Raw genomic sequence first — 27,743 nt, 5'->3', positions numbered from 1 at the left:
TAGTTGTGGCAGCGTGTAACACTTAAAATGCACTTTAAACACTGAATGCAATCTCACAGCTAAAAACAGACCCATAATGCATGTGATTCTACCAGGGATTCATAATTTGGAACTTTGGAGTTTAAAATCTTAACTCAAAATTGATCAAAAAATAGCTAGAACAAGAACAGGTTATAACTTAGGAGTAGGTCTATGCTTTAAGGAACTTGCTTAGTCATGACCTGCTTGCTTCTTATAGTGATTTAATTTTTGAAGTGGTTTCCATATACTGTGAATTGAAGCAAGATTATGAAGGGTCCAGTCTTGGAGTGCTTGAAAGTTGTAGAAGTCATCCTGTCTGGTAATGGTACAGCTTTATTTTATGTTGTGTCTTCCCCAGAGTTTCTGGATAATGATATTGCTATATACCCTTTGAAGATTTTGTCAGATGGGATGGGAATTAATGTTCTTTACCCTCTTTTTGAACATTTATACTATTAAAAGTAGTGTATCATGGAGAGAGTGCACTTTTACTTCAAAATTTTGCAAAGGAAGTAAGTTTAAAGGAAATTCATCCCAGGTGAGGAAGAAGTATCTTTGAAAACTTTGTTCAGTGACTCAGAGACCCCAGTTGACAGATATGGGACCAGATGCACAAGATGCTATAAGATACCATATATATGAAGACATATTTATTAAAGAAAGAAATTAAAAGACATTCTGTATAGCCAAAAAATCCAGTTTAACTGGCTTAAACAATACACTGAAACTTGTCTAACTCTGAATTACTACTACTTCTAATAAGAGATCAAACAAAAAAGCTTGAAAATCAGTTTAAGGCAAAGCTTTGGGTGAGTAGGTGAGAGACCGACAGTAAAGTACTTGAATGATGTTGAAATAAGATTTAAAAGGAAAAAAACCCCGAACTTTATGATGCAGGGACTTTGTATGAAGTCCTTGAGGGTAGCACTGTTCATTGCAACACTCATAGGATAGGAGTACATTGCCTTCATTTAGTCTTTCATCCAAAAAAGCAGGACACCAAGGTGTAAATGAGCTGTGCATACGAATGAATCTATTCCTTACGTGTGTGTGTGTGTATATATATATATATAGCTTTACCAATTAGTGATGTGTAGCCACAGGCAGCGCATGATATGTCTTCTGCTTGTCAGGTATGAAAGACTGTGCGAACTATGAAAGATTAAATGTGAACAGGCAAGGGACACAGAAGCTACTCAAATAGACTTCAGAGATAAGTGGATAAACCAAGTTCTGTAAGGCCAGTCTAGTTTTGTTCAAATCTCCCATGTGTGCTGCTTAGGAGCACGCAAGCAAAGTAACTTCTGGATCTTTTGGATCACTTTTAGAAGAGAAAACCAGCTATGTGTCTGATGCCCATTTCTGCAGTGGAGATTGTGTAATGGTTGGAAAAGTTAATCTTGTTGTGCAGATTTTAAGTAGGCATCTAAGTGTTTCATTTCACCTGACTGTGCATGAGTCCCAGGCAGAGTTAGATTGTCAATGTGAGTTCCCCTATGATAAGCTTTTAACCAAACTTTAATCTAATTTGAACAGTGGGAAAAAGCTTCAGTAGGAAAAACACATGCTATTGGGATAAAACAGCTGTGCATAGGAGTATTACTAGCTTTCTCAGGAGAACTTGAGCAGTCCTACAGAGTTGCGTCAGTTCTGAGTTCCTTGCTAAACATCAAACTTTTACATTCTCAGAACAGTTGAATAACGTGAAAGCTCAGAGGGCTTCATTCTGCTGTTTCATCAAGTGGGATGCTAATATTCCTCTGCTGTCATTATCAAAGTAATCACATTTCACCTTGATGCCACTTAAGGCCTGGAGAATCCCAGGGCAGGGTGGTGGTCAAAGCTTGGACAGGATGAAGCACAGGAGTAAGCATTTGCATCTATAAAACAATTTCTAAGCCAATGCATTGATGGAGTGGCTCTTTCTAAGGAAAACTAATTTGTATATGACTGATACATAACTATCTAACCTGGCTGAACAGTGAGTGATCAGACTGCACAAAAAGCTATAGCAAATACTTGGTACAATGCTGATAAGCTGCCACAGCTGCTTGTAAACCTGCTGAGCATTTTTTCACTGAAGACTTTTTGCCACCTTTGTAGTACTTCCTCCTTCTTTGGTCTAAAATTAGAGCCCAGACTAGAAGGGGAGCAGGGAGGAAATCAATACACTTTGCTGACAGTCACTAGAGTTGCTTTTGTGTAAGTGAGGCAACTAAGAACTGGCTTCAGATGTTCTTGGCTTCCTCCTGCCTTTTATAAACTATGAGATACGGTGGAATTAAGTCTCCAGCTTCGTAGCACAAAGGATTAACGTATGTTTTAAACAGTACATAAAGCTGTCAGAGTGCAGCATAAGCCTATAACAGTTTCTCTTTGTGATGACCTATGGGCTCTCGGGTAGCTAGGGAACAGTTGGACTGAGACAACAGCAAAACTGTGTGGAGAGCTGATAGCTGAGTAGCAAACGCCATGTCACTGATGAAATACTTTGTCTTTACAGGCCGGGTTTCCTTTTTCACCTCTGGATCGGAGAACCTTCATCGAGTGGAAAAGGTTCACTGGGGCACTCGCTATGCCATCACCATCTCCTTCACTTGCAACCCAGACCATGGCATTGGGGATCCAGTCTTGATGTAATTCCTCTGGGGATGGAACATGAGGTCAAATGGAATGAGAGAAGCCCTGCAAGAGGAGAGGAAAGGGATGTAACATCTCACATTCAAGTAGAATTTCCCAGCTGTGTTAATATATTGTAATACACATTGTTTTCACGTGTCCTTTTCCATAAATGTTGCAAATGGTGCCTTAAAGACCATCTTAAATATGGTGTATTCTGGGACTGGTTTGCCTTTGTCCTAAAGGCACAGGCTACAAAGAAGAGTTCTATAGTGGGCTCTTTTTAAAATTTTTCTCTTTTTTTTAATTTCTTGATTTTTTTTTTTTAAATTTATTTAATGCTTCAGTTTAAAAGATCACAGAATCATCTAGGTTGAAGAGGACCCTGAAGATCATCTAGTCCAACCGTTTACCTAGCACTGACAGTTCCCAACTCCACCAGATCCCTCAGCGCTGGGTCAACCCGACTCTTCAACCCCTCCAGGGATGGGGACTCCCCCCCTGCCCTGGGCAGCCCATTCCAACGCCTGACTACCCGTTCTGGAAAGAAATGCTTCCTAATATCCAGTCTAAACCTTCTCTGGTGCAGCTTGAGGCCATTCCCTCTTGTCCTGGCGCTTGTTCCTTGGTTCAAGAGACTCATCCCCCCTCTCTGCACCCTCCTTTCAGGGAGTTGTAGAGGGCGATGAGGTCTCCCCTCAGCCTCCTCTTCTCCACACTAAACCCCCCCAGTTCCCTCAGCCGCTCCTTGTACGACATGTGCTCCAGACCCTTCACCAGCTTCGTTGCCCTTAAAAACAATCTTTTGGACCATGTCTTGATACAAATCCCATGCTGCTGTTAGCTGTTTAATTCAGTTACTAATGCAATGTAGAAAGTTTGACCTAAGTTCATAGAACAAAGATGAGTGTTACTCTTTTGAACGTACCTTCTGTTGAGAGGAATGTATTCTCCTTAGCGTGGGCAATACACCTGTGGTTTAACTACTGGGACTTGAACTTTTTTTTTATTGAAATACAACAGATATTTTCTGCTACAAACAGGGAATAGTTAATACAAAGTCAGAAATACGATTCTCTGGTTGGCCAGAAAGCCTGTTGCTTTTGGATGACAAATGCTTTATTCTAGGGAATGTCACTGCATTAGATCCCTTTGATCAGAATGCAGCATTCCCAACTCACCTTGTTTTCTTTGGGTCTTAATGAAAACGATCAGTCTTCTGGTTGGATGCCTGGTGTTACGGTTATTAAGAGCTCTTTATGGAGATGGCTTGACTACATAACATTAAGTAAATATTAAAAACAAAAGCTGGGCAGAGGTAATCAGACAGTCCTCTGGATTCATCTGAGTGTTCATCATTATCTAATTCCCAGGTAGGGCAGTAGGATTTGGGAGGGGCACAGCTGAGAAAAAAGCTAGTTTTGTTCTGGTTTTCTGTATGCCAGTTCTGGCCTCCTTAGACTTGGTCTTGTAAATCCTGGCTTGCTGCTTGGAAGGCTGGCTAACAAAACTCCTTGACCAGTGGACTGTGGCATATGGGGTCTGAGGGAAACTGGTGTCCACCTACACTTTAAATCAATGTAGTCTCAAGCTGGAGTTTGATTACAACACACTTTGAAAACATCTATTTATTGGGCCTAAATGTAATCTTAAAATCAAATTGAAGGAAGCTTGAGGTTTTGTTATTGTTGACACAACTTGTGTTGTGAAGTACTGTGCTTTATCTTGTCCAAAACAATGTTTTACCTCCTTCAAAAAGTCTCTTAATAGCTCTTTTTGGACTTCTCTTTTTTTAGTGTAGTACGAAGACTTTTTTCTGTTAACTAGGACCATTAGTCCATGGTGTTCCTTGAATAATAAATTGCAAAGACTTAAGAGAAGAGGGGATGATTGCATTGCACTACAGATAAAGTAACAAAGAAATGTGTAATCTTTGCCAACTACTTTGCTTTCTCATTACAATCAGAAGATTTTTGAGGTCAGCACATTGATAAGTAAATGGTAGGAAAACCTGATTTTTTTTTTTTTTTTTTTTTTGCTCAGTCAAATTCTGAAGCAAATGATTTGTTTTATTAATGGTTGTGATGGTTTAGCCCCTGCTGGGGTCTGAGACCACGGGGTCGCTGCCCCTCCCCCACAAAGGGAGTGAAATACAAAGCCCCAAGACTGAAATAAGGAAAGGTTTAATACAACAGTGCAATAGCAACACAACCAACAACAACAATAACAATAACAGTAATAGTGATAGCAATGAACAGAGCAAAATAGCTACCAAATACAGCAGTGGGAAGCACGATGTACAAAACCACGAGTGCACCGAGCTCCCGCGACAGGAAAATGTGACCTGCCAGGATGTGACGTCCGCATGGTATCTGAATAACCCGGCTAGAGCTCCCCCCCACTGCTGGGGAAACTTAACCCTATCCTGGTTAAACCAGGACAATAGTCTATATAATTTCTGTGAAACACTTTGAAAATCAGGGACTGTGCTTTGATTTTTTTTTTTTCATTTCTTTTTTTTTCATGCATATGGTTTTCACTTTTGAATCTGCCCTTTTATGGAAATAATAAATATTGTAGGGGATTACACTGAAGATCAATATAAAGAGGAACAATGACAGGACACTTGGACTTGTTTCATTGTCAGTGTTCTCATTTGGCACACCAGCAAGATTAGTCTTTTGTAATTTCATTTCTTTGTTCTCCGATCTGAAATAGGCTTCCTTGACCATGCTAACAAGGAAGAATTGTTAAAATGGCTGGATGCTAAATAAAGTCAGTTGGGTTCTAGATCTAAATACTTGTCTCAAAGCCTGTTAATTCCAAGAAACTTGCATTACAGCCAAGTTGCAAGTGTGTGTGAAGGCAGAGCAGGATCACCAGCAACTGCTTTATTGACTTAAAACTCGATTCCTAATGTTACCTTGAGATTTAAATGTAGGACCTTTTCCACAAAAATACCTGATAGCAGTGGAATCTAAACATGAATGGACCTGTGTGGGTTGGGATTCTCCAGGTTGAGGTCCTATGTTCTAAAATTCTTAACTTCACTGTAAGTCCTATCACTGCTCTTGCAACACAGTCATAGAAATTGCTTTGCCACTTTTAAAAGTGTTAGTTGGTTACTTCTGTCATGCAGGCTTTGAGTTGCAGTAAATGACAATGGCACTTTGAGAGCTGCCCTTTGTAAAATACTGCTCAACAAGATCATGTTAGACCATGGGGGAAGGCTCAGCTAATCTTCTCTTGGATTTTCATCTTTTGATGTATTGTAGTATCTCCCAAACACGGTGCATCTCATGCTATGAACTGACTGACATTCAGAAATAAAATCAAGTTGGTATTTGTCTTTTGGAGTTTTTAAGCTTCAGTAATGTGTTCAGTGTGATGACCAAACCTGTCAAATATAATTTGTGGAAAAACACGTATGTTGTACCTGGTAAGAGAATTCATCTTTTGAAAGTATAATGATTCAGTATGCTGTATGTTTCAGTACAAACCAAGATTTTTCTATTTGAAGCTTCAGTATCTGGACTACTAAAAGCAGTATCTAGATCTATGAAGAAATTAAATAGCAAATGAGGAAGTACAGTGCAATCTAAAAGATTCTGAACATGGCCTCCAGCAGGAAAACAGTGTTTGCAGAAAGGCAAGTTCCTGGGGCAGAGTGGGATTTGCAGAATTCACTGATCATTAGGAATAAACTTGGCTTAATTTACTTTAGTCCACTTAAATACCCTGAATAACTTTTTATTAAGGGCATCTCTTCCCAGTTCTTGACAGATTCTGAATCTGAAATGCTTTAATTACTGTCTGTCCTCTTTCAGGTTCAGCTTGCCTGTTGCTACTGGGAAATGCAGTGCTCTGTTTCTTAGAACTCTGATTACACTGAGGACAGGATTTGTTCTGTTAAACTAGCATAAATCTGATGCCAAGCTGCTGCTGACAAGTGCTCTTAATTGAACACATGGTGATGGCAGAATTTGGCTTGATGTTTCCCAGTTGTGTGAGAACCTTTGTAAAGAGCCCACGTGGCTCAAACGAAGTAAAGAAAGGTCAGTACATGTTCAGTGTGAATTGGGGCTAAGTTCTGACATTAAATTCACAGCCTTGTACCTGAAAGCATACTCGTTACAAGTATTTAGGAATGTTTATTTGTATTTTGAAAGAAAAATATTTGTAAGGAAAGGCAAAGCCTGCTTGTGAGAAAAGTCCCAGGGTGAACTGCAAAACACAGCAGGAGAGCAAGCCAGAGTTTGAATCCCTACTAAGAGATTGAGTGCAGCTTCATAAGGACTTCTGTGAAACTTTACTACTTTTAAAACTGTTATTCCCCTCAAAGGTTTTGGAGAATATCAGGAACTTTTGTAAAATTAACAGGTATATGATCAGATTAGGTTTTTAAAATAAACCTAGCTTTCAATCCTGTAGCACGCATTTTATTTTAATTTTTTATCCCTTATTACATGATTCTAGGAACTCTGAGTGGACTTTGTGGTGTTTCTCAAGTATAAAATTATCATTTCATCATTCCAGTTGTGGAATCATTGTGTTCTTTAATTCCCCATAAATCAACTGAAGGTTTGGAAAGGTATATTTATGTTGAGATTTTCCTGAAAATATATTGTCCACCTGTGATATTCTAAGCTCAGTCTTAACGAATTTCAGGTCCAGAAATGTTTACCAGGGATACTCTATTTACAAGAATATTTTAATTTGAATTTATAGCGGAAATCTAGCTTCATGTCTTACTTATAAATAAGGCCAACATCTCAACAGGGTACTTGCTGAGGCTGTAGCACATAATGATATGCACATTAAAATAAAAGCATAGCTGGAATGGCATTGGTAATGACTATGCTGTCAAGAAAATCTGGTTTTGTTTCTTCAATTGCACTTCTTAGTACATTTGAATTTTTCCTTTATAGCTTTCTTTTCCCCAGTAAATAAAGGTGGCTTTGTTTGTATTATAGAGTTCCTCACATTCTCTCTATGTCCAGATACCATTATGCAGCGTTTACGTGTGAATTGGATCTCTCTAACTTGCTCGTGTGTAGCTTTGTACAATATTTATGTCCTGTCTAAATTCTAGGAATAAAACCAGGAAATGTTGTGGAGGTCAGGGCGCTCTGAGGAAAAAAAAAAAATACAACGAACCACCATCCTCCTCTTCCCTCCCCCAAGCAAATCTTAAAAAAAACCCAACTCCTGTCTCCTTTTTGAGTCTTTTGTGTGGAAATCCCACCAAACATTCCAAGAACAGTAGAAGAGTTATTTCCTTTCTGAACCGCAGATGGCTCTGGCATGCATCGATCATCTTAGCCTCATTCAGAAAGGCAGTCTTCTCAGGAAACCCAGCTAAGAGACCCATCATGAAGTGGTGAGTGTCTATTGCTCCTTGTAAAATACCATGAAGAACTATAGCATACTCTGCCTCATGTCTGTTTTTGTAAACCTTCTTAGGAAGCTGAAAGCTAATTTTATGTCATGTTTGCTGAAAGCTGCCAGTCAACTCTCTTTTAATGACAATCCAGTTATCCCTAAAGTATCTGTGTAGGCACTTTTTCTGTCCTATTTCCAAAATGCCCATCTTTCTTTGATTCTGTCCATCATCTCCCCTCAAATCACTTATCTCTCAATTCTGTCCCAGCATACTTAAGCTTTTACCTGTAGCATATATTGAATAGGGAATATAAGCTCAGTCCATTATTTATTCATAGACTGGCTCACTAGAACTGAAAACGAACTAGATTTTCCCCTATAACCCTTTTAGCCCATGCAGTGTATTAATCTTTAAGAAGAATTTCTAACAGTAGTGGAACTGTCAAGTGTTGCTCAATTTTTGAGAATTTTTCATTCTTCAGCATTTTTTCCAAATACTCTCTTATTTTTCTTCCATTACAGGCATTGTCCATACTTGAAACAACAACCTTTATTTCAGAGATACTTATTTCTATCTTGCCTGTTTTCCCATACAGCTGAAACAATGACAAGGTAGGGATCAGTGTTGCCTGCTGCTGAGCATTCCTGTCTTTCATGATAACTTGTGGACAGTAAGTACTGAATTTTGAAACAGATACTAGAGAAACTTTTTTTTTTGCTGTTCTTTGTCAGTGACTGTTTTGCATTAAGGAACTGCTGGTAGGGCTGCTCCTTTGAGAACTCTCATAGACTGACGGGATGCTACGCATGCAGATCAAGCTGAGGGATCACAACAAGAAATGCCTTCCTTGGATAATTCTTACTGTGAAATCAATAAAGCAGTCTGGAATGACTGTCTCCTTTATTTTTGTAACATTTAGATGCATCTAAACAAAGCAAACACCTCAAAATATGTAGGTTTACTGCTGGATAATCCTGAGGCTGCCCAAGGACTCTGGACTGGTTGAATCCATAAGCTGACAGGTCAGACATATTGTTGATAATGAACTTCACTGAGACCTTCACCTGAGACTTCAACCTGAAGACTCAGTGGTGTACAGAAGGAGCATGTGCCTGAAACCATAGTGCCTCTTTTTGAAGGAAATATTTTATTTATAGAGAGAAGCTGAGATTCATGGAGTGTTCATCTTACTAGTTTCTGGAAACTTCTTGTTAATAGGCCTCCAGTGTTCAAAAACCTCATTTGAGAAATGGCTACCCTTCCTATTCATTAACAAAAAAAAAGCCAACTAGGTTACTGAGGCATGATTTTTCTGGGTAGCCGCCTTGAGGATTTGTCTCTTTCTTTTTCCTCAGTTTATACAATTTTATATTAAGCTGTTTATGTAGATGCCTGAACTCTTTGCTGACTCCACAAAAAAAAATCTTGATGTTTTCTTTCACGATTGCTTTTCACTGCCACTGTAAGGTCTCTGAGTGGATTCACACCTTGGAGGTGACCTCCTCAGCACATTAACTTGCCAGCCAGACCATTAAATCCTGGGGGGAGTAAACAACGGCAGGTCCTAATGGAGTAATTGCATGTATTGGCTCTGGATGGTGGTTTCTTCCATTCCCTCTAGCAGGCAAATGTTTTTATTTCTGATTTATGTTTACTGAAGAAGAGACATGTTCTGGGAGCCCTCTCTACATATTAGGGCTTTAAATGTGATTCACTGAATAACCTTGTAAAAAAAAAAAAAGAAGGCTACATTTTACCAGGTGATGCAAGACCTCTTCCTCAATACCATTTACTTAAGCTATTTATCCTGTCTGTATTGTGTTTGACTTAATAGCAAATGTTGAGTATGCTAAAATAAGTTGTCATGCTGCATCTATTTTAAAAATGATGGAATAAGCTTTCTTCTGCCTGTATCTTGTGTCTCAACTGGACCTTTTTTAGATGATGGTGTCCTCCATGTCCAGCATCTGTGGTACCTTTTCTGGCACTAGGTAGAATTTAGACCTGTAAATAAGAAACGATCCAAGAAGAAATTAAGACTGAATTCACAAATACGCAGCGGTATACAAAAATATTTCCCTTGGAGGAAAAAAAAAAAGGAAAGGTTTGAAAAGTTTGGGATTTTCGGAACCATAAGAAAGGCCAAAGTTTTACTCAATTCTTTAGTTGAGGTGTAGGGGATATGCAACTGTTCCTCCATATTCTCCACTGAGGTACTACTTTGCTTCTTCATGCTTGCACAGTATCTGGAAATCTAGTCCTTTCACTCATCATTTTCCTTTTCTAGTTATACACACGTTTTGCTGGAGATCTTTGTCCACTCAAACCACATGCGGACAGGAAGAACCTAATTTCTCTGCAAGCACAAAATAAATGGATGTGGATTTCTTAGGAAGGCTGTTACCTTGAAGAGTGCTGAAAGCATGCAGCTCAGGAGGTGATGAAGGCACTCACTCATGTCACGTTTCTTAGTGCCAAGAGCCTTGAAGTCTTCCATCTTCACAGCTGACTACCTGCTACTTTTGAGCCTTGGTATTTTCACCTCAATAACTGGAACTTGAGAACTCTTGACTTTGTTTTCTAAATGCTTTTAGCACCTCCAGATGGCTTGTGAGTCAGTGAATTCCAGCATGCTGCAAAAATTATCACTTTCAATACAAGTTAAACACGTTTCGACTCTGTAGCTAAGATTTTTATCTAGGCTTTGGAGCAGGCCATTAAAACTTGTCCTCTTCCTAATCATTCTCCTTAAATGAAATACTTCAGCCGTAAAGCATGCACAGAAGGGCAGTAATCAAAAGCCTTTCCGTAGCTGGATTGAACAGGGACATACTTCTGAGATGTTCAGGTCTAAATTAATTATTCTGTCCTCTGGTCAGGCCAGCTTTGTGATTTGCAGGATCCTGAGCAAGGCAGAAGTGAAGGTGTTTGACAGCAGCTGTGCTGTTCACCTGATTTCCCCTGGACTGGGAGGTGTAACAGTACTGTAATTGTGTGTACACTTATAAGGGCTTATATATTAAAGTTACAAACATGTCAAGGGTCATAAGGAACAATAATATCCTCTTATTAGACCATTTGACAGAACTGAAAAAAACAAAGCTTTGAGCCTTAAAGCCTTCTTTTTAATGAATGAAATGGAGAGAATGAGTAAGTGGATCAATTAAAAGTAAATGTCATTGTCTGCCTTTCCTCTGCCCATCAGCTTAACAGGGTTACTGAACCTTATTTTTTTTTTCCCTTATAGTTGTGGACGGACATGCAGGGGATGGACGTGCAGCAGGGGAGAAGACTCAGCTTGGTTATTAACCTGCCTCCTGAGGCTGCAGTCAGTACTTGCTCTAGACATCCATAGCTACTGCCTAAGTGCTGGTGAGGACTTGTTTGTGGTGTGGAGAAGACAAAGGTGGGAATAGGACTAGGATATTGCAAAATCTTTTAAATAAGTAAGATTTTAGTTCTCTAACAGTGATGGTATGCTTGCTGAATGCACTCTGAGTAGTCCAGCTGCACCAGACTGTATCACTTAGGAGACAAGTAATTTCCAGTTGTGTTCAAGGCCCTGCAAGGTGAGGACAGCGTGCGTACATCTGAGCCAGCTTTATTCATGGAGCATACCAGTGGTTCAGGTTTGTATCAGTGTGACGAGTAAAGTCTGTCTCTAAATTAGCTGCCTTGAAATTGAGAAATATTATTTTGTTGGGAAGAATGCAGGTGTAGAAAGTATGCTTGACTTGATGAGCTTATCTAATCTCAGTCTTCAAAAGTACTGGCCTGACCATAAATATGACAGTAAGTTATTTTTTGAGATAATAGCCAAGAATTCTTTCTAACCACATGAGGATTTACCATTCCTAAACAGCTAAAAAGCTGAAACTAATCTGAAATATGAAAACTCCATAAAACCGAGCATTCTGCAACATTGGTGTATTGCAGCTAAAAGCCAACCTCTGTGTTTGGGCACAGGCTTAAAGCAGCCCTCGGCAGGAATTTTTACAAGTGACTCAGGTGAAGATTGCTAGTCCTCTGTATTTCTGCAAAATAAGTTTAAGACTGTTGTTATGGTACCTGAGTTAATGGTACAGGCTTTTTCTAGCCTTAATCCTCCTTACAGACTGCTCCTGTTCATGTCTGATAGCCAGGGAAGGTTTCTGCTGGGGTAGTGCCACCAGGCTGCAGCCACCTCCATACCCTGAGGTAGCTCCCCAGCAGCGAGGGTGCCAGCTCAGCTGCACGTTTCTCCTGTCAGGAGATGGTTACTCTAAACAGTTCAGATGGTGTTTATCCTCGGGGCCAGGACTATCAATTTGTCCAATTTATGTTGGGAAGAGGCAGTAAAATTGATGCTTATAAGAATTCTGCCTGCACACACTCCCATGTAGGAAGCCAAGAAAAAGCCTTGTGTCCCTCGGGCCCTTGCAAGGTGGGCAGTGGAGACCAGCCCAGGAGGAGGTTCGGGGGATGGCGGGGGCTGGACGGTGTGTGCTCTGGCTGGCAAGTCCAAAATGGCAGTTGGCATGGGGAGGACACATCTGCCACATCTGGAGACTCTAAGGAGGTGGTGGCAGCAGAAAAGACTCTATGGGGAAATGGGAGATGATATTTGGGCTCTTTTGTGGGACTCAGCAAGACATTACAGGAGGTGGGAAGGGGGAGACCCTCTGATGCTGAAGTGCTAAGAAAGAGCAAGTGCTAAATCTGAGTAGCAGTGAGCACTGTGCAGCAAGGTCTAACATCCCAAATGACACTTGATGGGGATTGATATCACACGGGTACACGTGATGGGGAAAGGTAAAACTAACATGGCCCAGGGACTTCAGCAGAGTGGGGGATCCCTTTGCAAGAAGATACCGAAATAGTTAATATTGAGAGTTGAGATAAGTCTGCAGCACTTCTCCAGCCAACCTTTACTGATAGGACTTTGTAATTGATGACTTTTTGTAGCTGCTTGGGTACCAGTAAGGAAAGGAGGCTGACAGGAGTGGCAAAAAATTCATGTTGCCCTAGTGTGCTACAGAAAGATACTTTGACAGGGACATTTAGCAGGAAGAAAAGATCCTGACAGCATCACTGTCCTCCTGTTCCCAGCACAGTACCTCCAAAATTCAGCAGAAAACTTAGGGGAATGGAATCAGCGTGTGGCTGCCTTTGTGGCATACATCCACAGAAACCTGGGAGATGCCCAGTGGGAAGGGCCAGGCAGCGCAAAGGCAAGGCTGAATGATTAAACCAGATTTTTTAAAAAATTTAAAGCTCCTCTGGAACTTGATAAGCTAATTTGCAGAAATGTTTTGCATAAAACCTTTTATTAAAGCAGAATAATTTCTGGAAGAATAGTTAGAAAAACTGTAGTTAAGGAATCGCTTTGAATAAATACCACTTCCTTAGCAAGACGGGTAAGAGGATCGGATCGGTGACGGTGGCAGCGTGTCCCCGGGCTGAGCACTGGCATGGGTGTGCAGCCAGACCTGAGCTCAGCTGTGCCGTGGTCTTCCTAAACATCACTGCCCTGGGAGTGGAAGTGGCCCCAAATACACAAACATTAACCCTCCAGGCCATAATATATGTAGTGCTGATGGAACTAAGGGGAGGAATGAAGCAAAGTCACTTGGCTGGTTTAAGGCCGTTACTTTATTGATGTACTATTTAATTGTTTTGCTAAAGTCTCAGCCTTATTAATTGAGAAGAAATTACTAATTGAAAACACTAATTCTAGTGCATATGTTAACTCGATTCTTTTTTCTTGGGAGCAGGGAGAGAATATCCCATAACACTTTATCTGAAATCACAGGATCTCTTGAAGAGCTGCCTTATGGCTGGCCCACATGCGTCAAAAAAAAAAAAAAAAAGGATATTTAAAATCTCAGAATGGATGAGCTCCATTAATTTGGAGCAGTTTGACAAAATATTAAGGACCCCATGGAGTACTGGACTAGTTATAATTCCAGATCATTTGTTCTGCCTGTTTGAGAGTTACACCATCAACAGGTTTGAATTCCATTTGATTCAACAATTTTGTAACCATGGGTAACTGCAGAAATGACGTGGCTTTGTGCTGCTGCAAGGAGGCTGTCAAGGTTGTCAGGTTTTAAAATCAACCTGCTTTGATGGCTCTTCTGTTCTTCAAAATTTACCTTACAGAATTTGCTCTGAAAAACCTGTTTAAAAATTATTTTCTTTTTTTTCAGCATTTAAACGAAAAGCCAAATATAAGATGTTCATGGATGCCTTTGTAAAAGACTGGTATGTCTCCAGACATACAAGGTCTGGCTTATTTTAATGTCTTCTCCCTAACAGAAAAAATAAGTTTACTTTGTTCTGAAGCATACTGTGATGGATGAGGTTCAGTACGGACTCTTCTCACTCTTTATTTTGTGCGTACTACAGACAGGATTGGTGAAGTCACTAGCTGTTGCAGGCTCTAAACATTTTTCACTTTGGAAGTGCAAAGGGGATAAATTTGCCTGTGGTCAGCAAAGATTTCAGCCTTTGCTGTTTTTTTTTCTCCTTTCTGAACATCTCTGGTTGACTTCCATGCTGGGAGGAGGGTGCCCTTTTCACTATCATGGGTCAGCTGACAGCCAAATCCCATGGGCATATTTACACCTGACTGATACTGTGCATGAAGAATATAATGTGTTAAATTAATCTAGGACAAAGGATAAAAGCACTTAAACAAGAATCCCAAAGAAAAATAATTATTTGAAATCTATGAACTCATTGTTTAAGTTGTACTCATCTTGAGTCAAATGATACCTTCCATTTAAGTCCTTCCCTCAAAACTCTCCCCAAAAGTCCTCAAAATCCCTTCAGTTAAAGCCTGCCTGAATTCACAAACAAATACTTGACATTCTCTATAGTAAAGACATGACTATAAGCTGTAAATGTTTTTTTTGTCTTGAGCACTGCCTCGCAGACCCCAGAGCCCCTGGAAGTTAGTCTAGGCTACAGAAAGCATCCTCTGGGTGATAAACTTGCTTTCTAAGCCTTAAATTATCAAAAACCTCAAACACAAGAAATGTGCTCAGCAACTGTGTTAGATCAGCAGCAACAGAAAAATGACAAGGGCTTGAAAGCTTTTCTCATGCTCACACTTACTGGGCTCTATTAAATGCTCATAATTTGCTATTCTGTCTGTAATGTCATTTTTTTCATCAGATGAGAATTTGGTCCCAGAAGTGCCTGAGTGCTTACAGGTCAGTTGTTTCTAATTAAACATCTCACTGGAGACTGATGGCAGCTTCAGAGACATCTTAATGCCATGAACCCAAATGTGGGAGGGTCAGAGCTGGTAGGCAATAAGGACCAAAACCATGACCCCACAAGGTGAAGAGCAAGTGCCATCTTGATGACTGAAGTCAAAGACTAGAGAGAAAGCGTTCCTGCTTCCCCCTGGCAGTGTGGGTAAGCAAAGGTTTTCAAATCCGGGGAAGGTGAGCACTGTTTTGGAAGGCTAAATTTAGCAGTGATTAAACGAGCTCTTAATTAACCACATATTCCCCCTGCTTGCCTTTCCAAATTATTCAATAACTGAACAATTATAATGAGCTCAGCAAGTAATGACTATCCATTCCAGGCACTGCCCTCCCCAACTGCAGCCTTTGAAACCACCAGCTGTTAATGTGCTGGGAAATGAAGTCCGTGAAGCATGAGTCAAATAATTGAAAACTGAACAGGAAAAAAACCCACAGGTTGAGGCACTGTAAGGAAACCTGCTCCCTTATGCTGAGTCCTTAAGTGTGTGTGTGGTCCCTTCCAGACTGAAGATTCATCATAAAAATTATTAGTGTGGATTGAAGCTGCAGTACTATGGTTTCATGGGTGCTCTGGCAAAGATACAAAGGTTCCTGATGGCTATTCTGTCTCAGAAGGCTTTACAAAGCCCCCCTGGGGGCTAATGTGCATCTCTAGAAAGGGAAGCCATGGCCTTACTCATAAATCAGAAAGGAGAAAACAGAAGGTAAAGCCCAAATCATCTGAGAACACAAGTCTTACAGATATCTGTAGTTGCAGCAGGGAAAAAAAGTTGGATGGTGAATTTGGCCATTTACTGGTCTGAGTGATGCTTAAAGAACAACCTCAAGTGCATTAAAGCTTTTGTCCTGTTTTTAACACTGATTTGAAGATGTTCCACAAGCACTTCTTTTCATGGCCCATCAGTTGTATTGCTTTAGCTGCCTGGGGGTGGATAGTGAATCAGATGGAGACAAGAGTAATTATTGTTGGCTTGATTGGAAAAAAAACCCAAAAGCAAAGACAAGCCTATAAACTCAAACGGTTTAATCCTTTAAAACCACAAAGCTGCAAAAACAGATGTACCAGCCCAAATGAGAAGACAGAGGAGGTTTAGGCTGGAGCAACAGAAAAGGAAACGCTTGTCAAATTATACTTCTAGCTATGCAGATGTAACTTCTCTGATGTAGTTGAAGGATTTGCTTATAGCAATCATACTTGCAGAAACATGCCTGCTTTGTGATTAGGTTCTGGAAATCAATAAAGCCTTCTGCCTTCTCTGGGGCCAACCTGAAAAAACAGATTTGAAATTCAAGAGGTATGAAATTTCCCCAAAGCCTCAAAACTCTCACTGGGATGTTACAGAGTCTGACGGTGGCGTGTTTAGCTATGGAGCAAAGCGAGGGTGGAAGCAGAGTCCTTGGGAGAGGCTGCAACTTGTTGCCGAGAAGGAAAACACAAAAGAAAGGACAGAGCATGCAGAGACAGGAAAAAAAAAGTATAAGGTTCAAATGAGAACGCTAAAGACAGCAACATGCTAAAACCAAGCACGTATTTCTACTGCACAAATAAGCTAAACAGTCACTTTTGATCCATGATCTTTCCATAAAAGCTCTCTTCAGTGTGGGCAGGAGGTTCCATCTACGGAGCACGATGGGAATGCACAGTCGTTAGGTCCTGGGATGAAGTCTGTAATGATACATAGACCCTCCACAGACTGAGTCTGAAACACATGCCTCAGAGCTCTTGGAGATAAACATTTACTGAAGAAGGTGACAGAAGACAAAAATGCCTATTAAGATGCTGCTTTGATGCTTTTTTTGAGATCTAGGCTACTGTGCTCGTGCCAGCAAGCTTCTCTATTTCTTTCTATGCCCTGACACTATCAGAGCAGCAGGGACGTCCCGCTCCTGTCGCCCCACGCTGCCTCTGTAACTCCTAACCCGGCACCGCGAGGGCTGAGTGCTTGGAGTGGAGTCCCCAGGCTCCCGTACTGGGTTTCCTTGTGAGCACAGTAAACACGGCAAGGAGAGAGGGGGACTTGTAAGGAAGTCAAGCTGGGACTTGGCTGCATGTTGAATGGGGCACGTGGCTGTCAGATCAAATGCTGGTTCTGCACCGAGATCCTGACAGGAGGCGAGAGTTCAAGAAACTGTAAGTCTCTGGAGGCTGCCAGTGCCTGGGCACGTGCTCTCCCCTGGAGCCCCCTCGGGGTGCCCACCTCTTCCCTGTACTATTTCCACACCAGGTGTAAAGGCTTATTATTAGAGGTAGCATGAAGCTGATGCAGGATTGCGTTCTTAAGCCTCCTCTCAGCCTAAAGCCATTTCTCTGTGCTCTCATTCAGATTAATGAGTAATTCAGTGTGACACATTAACTATTTCATATTTGTATTTTGCAGGTAGCGTAGTTGTTGAAGCCCTTCTCTCCCCATGGGAGGCCCCTCTTGTCCTGCTTCCACAGGGCCCCTCTGGGGCTATGAACATGAGGACTAGAGTCGGGGGGACACGGTTTCCAGAGGCCATGAAGTTAGAGGTTTAAAGGTTTTTCTTGTCTTTTATTAGACTAAAACCAAGACTTCTTACAGGTATTTTTCTGAATAACACTCTGAATACCCAGGGCACACAATGTCTGGTGGAGAGAATACTCAAATGGATGGATGCAAAAGACTAAGTGATGCTTCAGCTCTGTCCTCATCCCTCCACTGTGGGTGCCCCCATTTAAACCAGATCTGCAAGGAGCTTCTCCCCTAACACTGGGCACCATAGGCTGTGGAGCTTCACTTTCTCATCCTGCCTAAGAGAAGCTGCTGCAAAGATCAAAATGTTTGCCATAATAAACTCTCCTTTTATTAAAACAAACAAACAAATGAAAACAGCCCAGCAAAGTTACTCGGTTGCTATTTCCTCTGCTTCTGTTGCTGGGAATTACTTGTGCTGTGCCTCAGGCAGGCAGAGGTTCCTCGACAGATTTAATCATTCTAAAAAGGTGCCAACAACAAAATGACAGGGAAGCTCTGCTGTGTTTAGAAATGGGTGATGAGCGTTGGGATAATTCTTTCTATTCAGCCTCCTCTGCACCAAGATCCTGCCGTTAGAGCAGGCTGGGGCACAGGCTCTGCCTGGGAGCGATGCGCTGCCTTTATCTCCGCTGACCCTAACGCTCCCAACCTATAACGTGGGGAAGCAGAGGCTCCCAGGAGGTAAAGAAGAAAGATTTTGCTTCCCTACCATCTCTCAGGCTATTGTTTCTCACCTGAGAAGGGGCTTTCGAGAGGGTATTGATGCACTGAAATGATGATGTTTTTACCAGGAGACTCCTTTCAGCCGTGTTCCCAGCGAAGCCAGCCAAGCACAGCTGCCGTTGCTGTGGGGTAAATGATCATTTCCACAGACCCGCTGCTGTTAATCAAAACCGACAAAGTTCTGTACACAAACATTTCCCCCTTCAACCATTAATAGCTAACCTGAACCCCAACGTATCCCTACAAGGAGAGCTTTTCCCTTCTGTATGTAGCACCTCTCATCCAAGGATCTCAAAACATTTCACGCACATCAGTGACGTCTTAAAACACTTGTGCAGACGATGGAAATAGCGCTGCTGTTTTCTAGGCGGTTAATGAACAGTGGCACAAGAATAAGTGTCTTCCCTGAGGTCACAGTGCAAGTCAGTGGTGATTTTGTACAAGAAGCCAGAACTTCTGACCTCCCCCATTTCTGATAATCTCTCTCTCCAGCTCCGAGGGTGAGTGCTGCCCCGATAGGCATCTTCAACATCAAAACCCTTGTAAATCTCTTCCGGATTTTATTAGCTATCTTGCTCTAAGCCTGCCTGGGTTACTTATCAACAGCACCAGTGCTTTCAGGATGAATAGCCTGTGCGTCCCCACCAGCAGATGATGTGAAGGAAGATAAATATATACACTTGAGTGGGATCAGATAAGCGCTGCTACCATGAGGCATGATGCAGGTGGGTGCTGCAGACTTCCCATGTTGTCCTGATACCGCTTCTTCATCTGAACACTGCCCAGGGGCAAAAAGCTTCTTTCAAAATGTTCTGGCTAGAGGTAACTAGGGTTCCAGCTGATTTTATAATAATGCCATTCCTGTAAGATATTCCCTTCTACAGTGTTAAATGAAAGAAAAAAAAATCTGTTACAAAGAAATAGCAGAAACTCAATTTAAATCCATGGGGATACTGGGATTTTGAGTAGTGTAATGCTGGGAGCTGGCTGTCAGCCCAGGCTCCCCAAAGGGAGGATATTGCAGGAGCTCGGCACAGGAGCTGGTACTGCCTACTGCTGTGCACAGCTTCTCTGGTGGGACCTGCACGTCCCTGAAGGTTTAGGTGTCCTCTCTCTCCGTGTGTCTTCAAGAGTGCCGCTGTCTCTCCCTTTTTAGCATTACATTACACTTAATTTACCTTCTCCATCCTTCCAGATTTTTGAAAGATAAGTTCAATGTAGCCTGAGAAGTAATTACTAAGTAGTGCTTTTTCCTGGGAGGCTTCTTGCAAGAGTCAGCCTTGTGGTGCTCAAATGTCAAGCTGATATTAAAAAAAAAAAAAAAAAAAAAAGGCATAGAAGTGTTGTGAATTTGATGGACGTCTCTGGTGAGGTTTGCAGGGTGCATATATGAAGCAGTAACACTCTCCAACAGGCTGTGTTTATGGACACACTGCATTTAGCTTCAGGAATCTCCCTTGCTTTGTTTGGATGAAATCATGTTTGGTTTTAGTTAAGAATTCAGGAGCTGAATTCACAATCCTAACGGGAATGCACAAGGAAGGGCTAATGACATCTCAGAGAGACACGGGCCTAAACGAGCTGAAACAAATTTAGCAGATTTGACTCCTCCAGTCTTAGCACTGCTTTGGTTTTAGAACTGTATCCTCTGCCAAGCACAGCTAAAATTGATGGATGGTTTGATTTTGCACAAACTTATTTACTACTTTCCCTCCAGATATCTTGATGGAGAGGTTTGGGTGGGATCTTCTGCAATATTGAAGTTAAGTCTTCTCTGATAAATTCAGCAAATGCTTCTTAACTCTTCATCTTGTTTCTCACTGTAGAAGCATTCCTAGCGTTTACAAAAATGTTTCATTTAAATTATAAATGGAGAGAACCAGAAAAGTAGAGCCCAAATGCCAGAAGAATCCTTCAGGATTAATTTCTCCCTTTCCTCTTTTAATTGTCCCTTTCTTGGGTGAGGAAAAAAGGAAAACGTTGCAGCAATTTTGCTTTGGTATATCCTGTTGGGAACTTTTTCTTTGGGGACAAGATGGCTCTAGTTGGGACCACAGATCACAAAGCTCAGTCCTGACCATTTGAAACCTGCTGAGATGAAGTTAGTCTCCTCCAAAGGTGACATACACCACACTAGAAACTCGGTGTGGGCAGAAAGTGGGATTCCTGAGCAGAAATATTTATACTTTTAAAAAACTTTTAATATATGTCCCGTTTAGGGTTTTAATATATTTCAAGAACTTCTTTCAATGTTGGGTGTCTGACAGAAGCTTGTTGCATCCCAGAGGTTTGGCTGAGCGAGCTGGCAGTGAGCTCCTCTGTCTGCTTTCACGAAAGTCAACCTGGGCCATCCAACCCCCCCGATACTTTGCTACCAACTGACGCATCCTCTCTCTGCTATGTTTTAGATACATTCCCAAACAAGGGCAAAAAAGCTTGTATAATACAATAACTTTCAAGGGTACTTATATCCTGTGAAGCTGCAGCTCCTATTTTGAAGACAAAGCAATATATTTCTTATAAGCCACAGCAATTAACTCCACGTCTCTTCTATTTCCAAAAAAACCTTGAAACTAATAGCAACAACCAATATTATAAAGCAAAAAAACCCCAGCTGGGCTAAACTGTTGTTAGTCACCGGCTCTGGGTGTTTCCGTGGGTGCTGGCAGTGAGGATGCTGTGCAAAATGACAGCAATAAAGTTAGTCTGGGATCGGCATAGAAAGAAATGTGGGAGGGGAAAGTTAGCACTTGGAAGCAGGCTATCTCTTCACAACAGACCTTTCCCCTTCAGATGTTGTAGAAACATTGTACTTTAAAGAAATTAAATGCTATTATATAGGCAGGTTGTGCTCTAACTCTGTGCAACCACTATGTTTTAAAGTCTAAAATAAAAAGCGGTTATTTCTTCCCGAGAGCTCAGGATGGAAGATGCTGCTGCCACCAGAGGGACTCAGAAATACGACGGTAGGAGCTCAGCATCCCTGGACCGGCCAAACTCCCCGGCGAAGGCATCTGGCTTTCAGGGGCTGCCTTCAGGATTTCTCAGGTGCTGTGTTATCCGATCCCATGGCTTGAGGGCTGGGACTGGATGTGACATTTATGCACTTTCTCCTCTCATCATGCTGATGGGAGAACAGCTTATGTACTTAGTTATCCTGCCTGTGCTCCTCGGTTAAATGCAACTGAGCAGCAAGCCGTGCATTTTGTACTGCATGAGGTACAAAGCACTCATAAAATCACCTCTATTTCACTGGCTTCCCTGGTATTCAATCATTCACTAAGCACCAAGAATTACTGCTAAAATAGGAGTTAAAATGTTAATGATTTGCTCACACTCATGATTCAATTGTAACATGGGGCTTTTGAGCATTTATTGCAAATTTGGTTTCAAAGAGTGAGGAGAAAGATGATAAAAAATGTGTGATTGAAGGCAAAGTCTTCAAAAATTCAGTAATGTTCAGATGGATTCTCCTGTGTCTGGGGGAAACAACCATTCTCACTTGTCCCACAAAGACCCAGCACTTTCTCCTTTCAAGTGAAAGAAGAAAAATTGCCATTGCTGCAGTAGCTACTACCTTAGATTAAAGGAAGGAAAGAGCACGCTGGATGAAACTGCATTGCTTTCACAGTCTGGGTTGGTTTTGTTTGGTTTTTTTTTGTCATAAAAACATAAACCCTAAAGGGTGTTGGAAAAGATTATCTAGTGATTAAACTATTTTCTTTCTTGTAAAGCATGTATGAAATTTTGCAGTGACGACCTCTGCCCCAACAACAAAAATACTGTTGCCTTCCCTAAAATTACCATTTCCCGTTTTGCTAAAGAACTAGCTGTGTCACTAAGCCTGCAGCAAAATTTCATCTATAATAAAAAACCCCACTAAAAACCACAGGATTACAATGATTTGGGTATGATAAATGATCCCAGGGTACACATAGCTTGCCTTCTTGGAATGTAGGAGAATAGCCAAAGTAAAATTGTTTTCAAGGAAATCACATTTTGCTCAGTTACAGCCCGACTGACTTTCCTGTTGTTACTTCAGTCCTGGCCTGAGATGCTTCAGATTTACCATAAGTGGCAGGATACGTAGAGTTTGCAAAGTCCCATCATCTGGATTCTGGTTACGTGTCTATCTCAAGTTTCATACACTTTTGCAGCCTCTGTGGTTGTGGAGAAAAGGTGTGGTTTTAATTAATGATTTTGGGAGTTCTGCTTCATTCTTTTTAGCACTGAGGACAGGTAATACCTCTCCCTCACACAGAAAATAGCCAGAGCTGCTTTACAGCAGTTTTGCCTGTCCTGCATGAACTGCAGAGAGATGTGCTTAGGAATACTGAGATCCTACCAAACCGAAACCAACACCCTTCCCAAAATATTCTGGGTCAGCTGCAGGCAAAGCTACCCCTTACGGGTAACTTAAAGGTTGTGTCAGCCCGGGACAGGACTTTGTGCTATAGACAGGCTGCAGCAATCCCCTTCCAAAGCTAACTACCAGATTAATTTGCTTTTGTTGTTGAAGGGAGATACATGAAGGCTGTCTCCTCATTTCCAAAACATGAGCACACCCAGAAGAGTCAAGGCTTGCCCAATTATAGACACGAGGAACTCGGTTAAAACATCTGCTCTTGCGGGATATTTATGAAGTGGGTCAAACCTGCTGACTTTTGGCAGTTTAACTGGTCCGATGGGACAATAAGAGGGATGTTGTTTATGTAATTCATCTTTTAAATTGAGCTCTGATCCCTGGGAGTACGAGAGGCTCCCGAGGAGCCGTGTTTGCAAAGGTCTGCACCATGTCATGCTTCCTGCGCTGCTGAAGAGCCGTCATTCACCACGCACAGCAGCATCTTCTGATTGCTGGCCAGTTTTGTGTGTTAAACAGGCTCTGCTCTGCCCCAATAATATGCTTTGTGGGTGTCATCAGACTGACTGGTTCTCTCGTTAGGGTAACCTCGTACGGGTTTATCAGAGCCTGATGGGAGAGAGGAGCAGTGTGGAATGGGACTGGGATGAACCACATACTGGTTGAAAAACCCAATGAGTGACAAATGTCCAATATGTCACATTTCATCTGGATGCTCTTCCATCAACCCTTTGATGTTTAATGCTCTGACAATGCAGCACAGAAAGCACATCCCCTACACACCATTCGTGACACTGAGCAGAGCAGCAGAGTCCCTTCTGGGGACTGACAGGGTGTCTCAGGAAGCGTACCCCAAATCAAACCCTTCTGTTTGCTTATTCCCACATTAGGTTATGAGCGTAGACCTCATCTGCTCTCCATTTTCATCCCCTTTTTTCTAGGCACAACTCCTTTTCAGCTTCCCCTTCTTATTAATCACTATGTTTTTAGACTGGCTTTAGATGTTTTAATGTGGTTTTTTTAAATGCAAAAAGTGTATTCCCTAATACTCTTTTTGATACCTATACAGGTCTTTCATCCCCTGCTTCCCCTTACATACCTGTGGATAGATACACACTATGCCTTGAAACTGTTTCAGATGTGGTAATCATCCATCCTATAGCAGCCTTGTAACGCTGTGGTGTGTAACTGGCCTTCCAAGGACCTTCTCCTGAGGCCAAGCAGTGGAAATCAAGACACACCAGCACTGTGTGTCAAAGTCAGGATCCAAATCAGGGTGAGTTTTTCTTTCTATAGCCATAAGGAAATACTTTTTTTTTTTTTTTTCTCAGAGGCGGGCAAATGGCCTGTGCAACACCTGGAAGGGATGCAGCCCTGCTCGGCTCTGCCAGGGTGTCTGTCTGGCTGCACTGTTATGCTCCCCGAGAGCAGGATGGCACAGCACACCTCGCAGATGACGCATGAACTCCAGCCTTCCCACACCACCTTTTGAGTTATCTTTGTTATTCTTATATGGGAGTGACTTCCAGCCTCGGAAATGGGAAGCAAAGGAAAACTAAAACAATGACTTCAGAATTAATAATTAAAAAATTAATTAGTTCCTGAAAAGTTGTTCCTAAAAAATGTTGAAGCCCACTGTCTGTGCCAATTCCCAACATGAACTGTGTGTTGGTCCCCCAGTTTCGTAAGGAAATGGGCAACATTAGGTCTATTTTTACTGCCCAGCTTTGTGGTCTACACAATACTGGAAGACGACAAAGTGATCACCAGTGTTTTGAAGCCAGCCCTGTCATTTAGAGTAATACAAGCAAGGCGAGTTACTTATTCCCCTCTCCCTGAAAAGCACCCCAACAACTGCATCTGTCAGATGAATGCCTTACTCCCGGCACAGGAACGTGCTTCCCTGGTCTTCATCCAACATGTGCCCTGAAGAGTTTATTTTTCTCCTGTTGAGTGCATAAAATCCAGGGTGTTGCTGTGCTGTGTTTTCTGCTCCCAATCCTTGGCTGCAGTGTTGGCACTCCACGTCTCTGCTTTCGCACAAACATACCTTAAAGTTTGGTGTGTGGCACGAGAGGATCACCCAAGGACACAGGAACCCCTAACAGTGCAGGGCTGGAGTGGGACTCCTCTCAAACAGATGGGGCCAGAGTATGCCACACAAAAGTGGAAATGGCTGTTCCTTCTGCTTGCTGTTTCAGAAGTCCCTGGGCATCACTAGCAGCTGGCAATCATTTATGCAATTTATAAGTTAATAATAAGTTGCATCATTAATGCAACTTATCCCCAGAGTCTGTCCCAAACCAGGAAAGAGGAATATTGAACCCAACTTCTTCCCCACATGCATGAGCTCTTCAGAGGCTGGGAATGGCAGCCTCTCCCCTGGTAAATACACCCCCCTGAGCTAGGTGAAGAGACCATGAGAGGGGAAACCTGATGATGGTCCACTTTTTAATCATCGTTTATTTTATAAACTGAGGTTTTACAATTGTTTAGTTTCTTACAGGCATCTCTAGTATCTGTGGTGAAGGTTTACTACAAGATACCAAGCGGGGAGAAAATGAGCAGAATACATTGAGACAAAATGCTTTTGATGAGATGTCATAAATAAATTTGAACCTTTTATGATGAGTCTCACGATAGAGGATTCAGTCATTTTTCTTAGAGCCTCAGATCTTTGAGCGATAGGATTATAGAACATTTTTCTTTCTTTACAAGGTAAGTTTTCAGTTTTTCAAGCCCTGTTGACTGTTGAGAAAGGGACCAACTTAAAAAAACAATCAGTGGCAAATTCAAACTACCTTAGGTAGAAACCTTAAAAAACTACAAGCTTTTTTTAGATAATCCTGTGGTTTCTGACAGCTTACCTTGTGGTTTTTGAATGCTTGGAGTTTGAAGTGCTGCTGCAATGAATTTTAAAATAGAGATTTTAAGCTTGATGAAACTGTAGTGCACTATAATGTAACAGGAAATAGAAAAAGGGGCTTAAAGGTCTCTTTACGCACACTAGGAACAGATAACGGTAATATATAGGGCAAACCCGAGGTTTGCAGCTAAATTAAGCAGTACCAGGACAATTTCAGACTTTTACAGATCTAACCCAGCTGTAGCCTGAGGATAGCACTGAGAAACCACACAGGAGAAGTGATGCAGAGCTGGAGCTGGGCAAAACTCAGCAAACCATGAAAAGAGCCTGCGGCAGAACTGAACAAAGTATCCATCTCATCTTCTGCACCCAAAACCCTGAAGGATTTGTCCTGGCTGGCTGCTGGCTCCTGGCAGGAGCCCACCGACAGCCCTAAGCCAGACAGAAATTCAAACGCGTCTCACAGAGTACTTGGGTTCACACAACTTCTTGTCCCTAACTACAGTGACCACCAGAAATGAGTTTTTAGGACCCTGCAGGGCTAAGGGGTCCCAAAGCCCTACCTTGGCCAGATGCTCTTCTGGTCCTGGTGTCTCTGGAGCGCCTCCTCTTCTTCACTTGTCCTTCAGCGTGGCCATGCCCAGGGCCTCTGAGCTGTAGTCGTACTGGTTGCTGGAGGACGTGGACCGTCCCCAGGAGCACTGCAGGTTGGAGCCCCTCTTTCGAAAGGAGGATGTGAACCTGTAGAAGTTGCGGTGCCTGTTGCGCAGGTATTCCCGGTAGTTTTTGGTGAGCAGGGTGTAGAGGAAGGGGTTGATGCAGCTGTTGCTGTAGGTCAGGCAGGTCACCAGGTAGTTAATGCACTTTTGGGTTTGGGTGGTGAGCTGCAGGGGGCTGCTGTAGAGTCGCACCAGCTGCCAGATCCAAAACGGCAGGAAGCAGGCCCAGAAGACCAGCACGATGCTGAAAATCATGATGAGGACCTTCTGCCGGGGAGATCTCTTGCTCTTCTCCTTGTGGGGGGGGTTCCTCTGGGACTCCAGGTAGGTCCGGGCCAGGCGTGTGTAGAGGCAGCCAATGATGATTCCCGGGGCCATGATGCTGGTGCTGAAGAGCACCGTCAGGTAGGTCCGGTAGGCGTCCGTGCCCCAGGTGGGTGCACATATCCTCTTCACCTTGCCCTCTATCTTGACCCCGTCGGTCAGGGTGACCATCAGCATCATGGGCAGAGTAAGGAGCAGCGAGACCGACCAGACGGCCCCCGCCGTGACCTTCCGGTAGCCTTGCGACCGCTTCAGGGTGTCCAGGGGCCGGGTGATGGCCAGGTAGCGCTCGGTGCACATGAGGGTGAGGGTGAAGATGCTGGCGTGCATGGTGAGCAGGTCCAGGCTGAACAGGATGCGGCACCCCAGGTCCCCGAAGTACCAGTCCTGGGCCAGGTAAGTGCAGACGATGAAGGGGATGGTGGAGAGGTAGAGCAGGTCGGCCAGGGCCAGGCTGACGATGGAGCTGTACATGGGGGCAGCGCACCGCGCCGAGTGGCACATCACCACCAGCGTGTACACGTTGCCCGCCACCCCGGCCACGTACATCACCGACAGCACCGTCCCGAAGGCCGAGGGGATGAGCAGGGGGCCGCCCCCGGGGGAGCCGCCGCCCGCCGCCGCCGCCGAGGCGTTGTCCCCCCCCGCCGCCGCCGTCCCGTTGGGCTCCATGGGCGGCGGCGGCGGCCCCGCAACCTCGCACCGGCCCCGGAGCTCCCGGCCCCGGCGGCGGCCGCTCCGCCCCCCGCGGGAGGCAGGGCGGTGCCCTCGGGGGAAGGGCCGCCGCCGCCCCCCGCCCCGCCGGGGCTCCCCCCGCCGCGGCCGCGGGGAGAGCGGGGACTTCCCCCCCCCCCCCCCCCCCCCCCCCGCCCCGTCTCCCGCCGCCCGGTGCGGGGACGGCAGCGCGGAGCGGAGCGGCCGGGCAGGTGCCGTCCCGGAGGAGGCGGCTCCGTGCGGGGCCCCCGCGGCGG

At 43.1% G+C, this 27,743-nt stretch overlaps 2 protein-coding genes across 6 annotated transcripts in view; one reads left to right on the top strand and one right to left on the bottom strand.

Moving 5' to 3' along the window:
* OGFOD3 (2-oxoglutarate and iron dependent oxygenase domain containing 3) overlaps positions 1 to 16,175 on the top strand; it is a 59,999-nt gene extending 43,824 nt beyond the window's left edge. For 2 of the 4 annotated variants that reach the window (XM_074846832.1, XM_074846834.1), the window contains exons 9-10: positions 2,525 to 2,657; positions 11,271 to 16,175. In XM_074846832.1, the coding sequence (XP_074702933.1) occupies positions 2,525 to 2,657; positions 11,271 to 11,439 (302 nt within the window). In that variant the 3' untranslated portion in view covers positions 11,440 to 16,175. Of the gene's footprint in view, positions 1 to 2,524; positions 2,658 to 6,467; positions 7,611 to 11,270 lie in introns of those variants that run through there. The other 2 variants (XR_012625914.1, XM_074846835.1) reach the window with 2 other exon arrangements.
* Positions 643 to 27,444, bottom strand: LOC141932769 (urotensin-2 receptor-like). 2 transcript variants are annotated; one of them, XM_074846836.1, is made up of 2 exons: positions 26,293 to 27,444; positions 643 to 2,706 (listed from the first exon to the last, which is right to left on the bottom strand). In XM_074846836.1, exon 1 carries the CDS (start codon positions 27,442 to 27,444, stop codon positions 26,344 to 26,346), a length of 1,101 nt encoding a protein of 366 aa, XP_074702937.1. In that variant the 3' UTR covers positions 643 to 2,706; positions 26,293 to 26,343. The 2 variants fall into 2 exon arrangements, with proteins under 2 accessions (XP_074702937.1, XP_074702938.1); XM_074846837.1 differs by lacking the exon at positions 643 to 2,706 and adding an exon at positions 16,289 to 16,546.
* Positions 27,445 to 27,743: the final 299 nt, after the last annotated feature.

Source organism: Strix aluco, chromosome 21 (assembly GCF_031877795.1).
Source record: "Strix aluco isolate bStrAlu1 chromosome 21, bStrAlu1.hap1, whole genome shotgun sequence".
Taxonomy (NCBI): domain Eukaryota; kingdom Metazoa; phylum Chordata; class Aves; order Strigiformes; family Strigidae; genus Strix; species Strix aluco.
The sequence above is the reverse complement of the archived record's forward strand: the minus strand, read 5'-3'. Positions and strand labels throughout refer to the sequence as shown.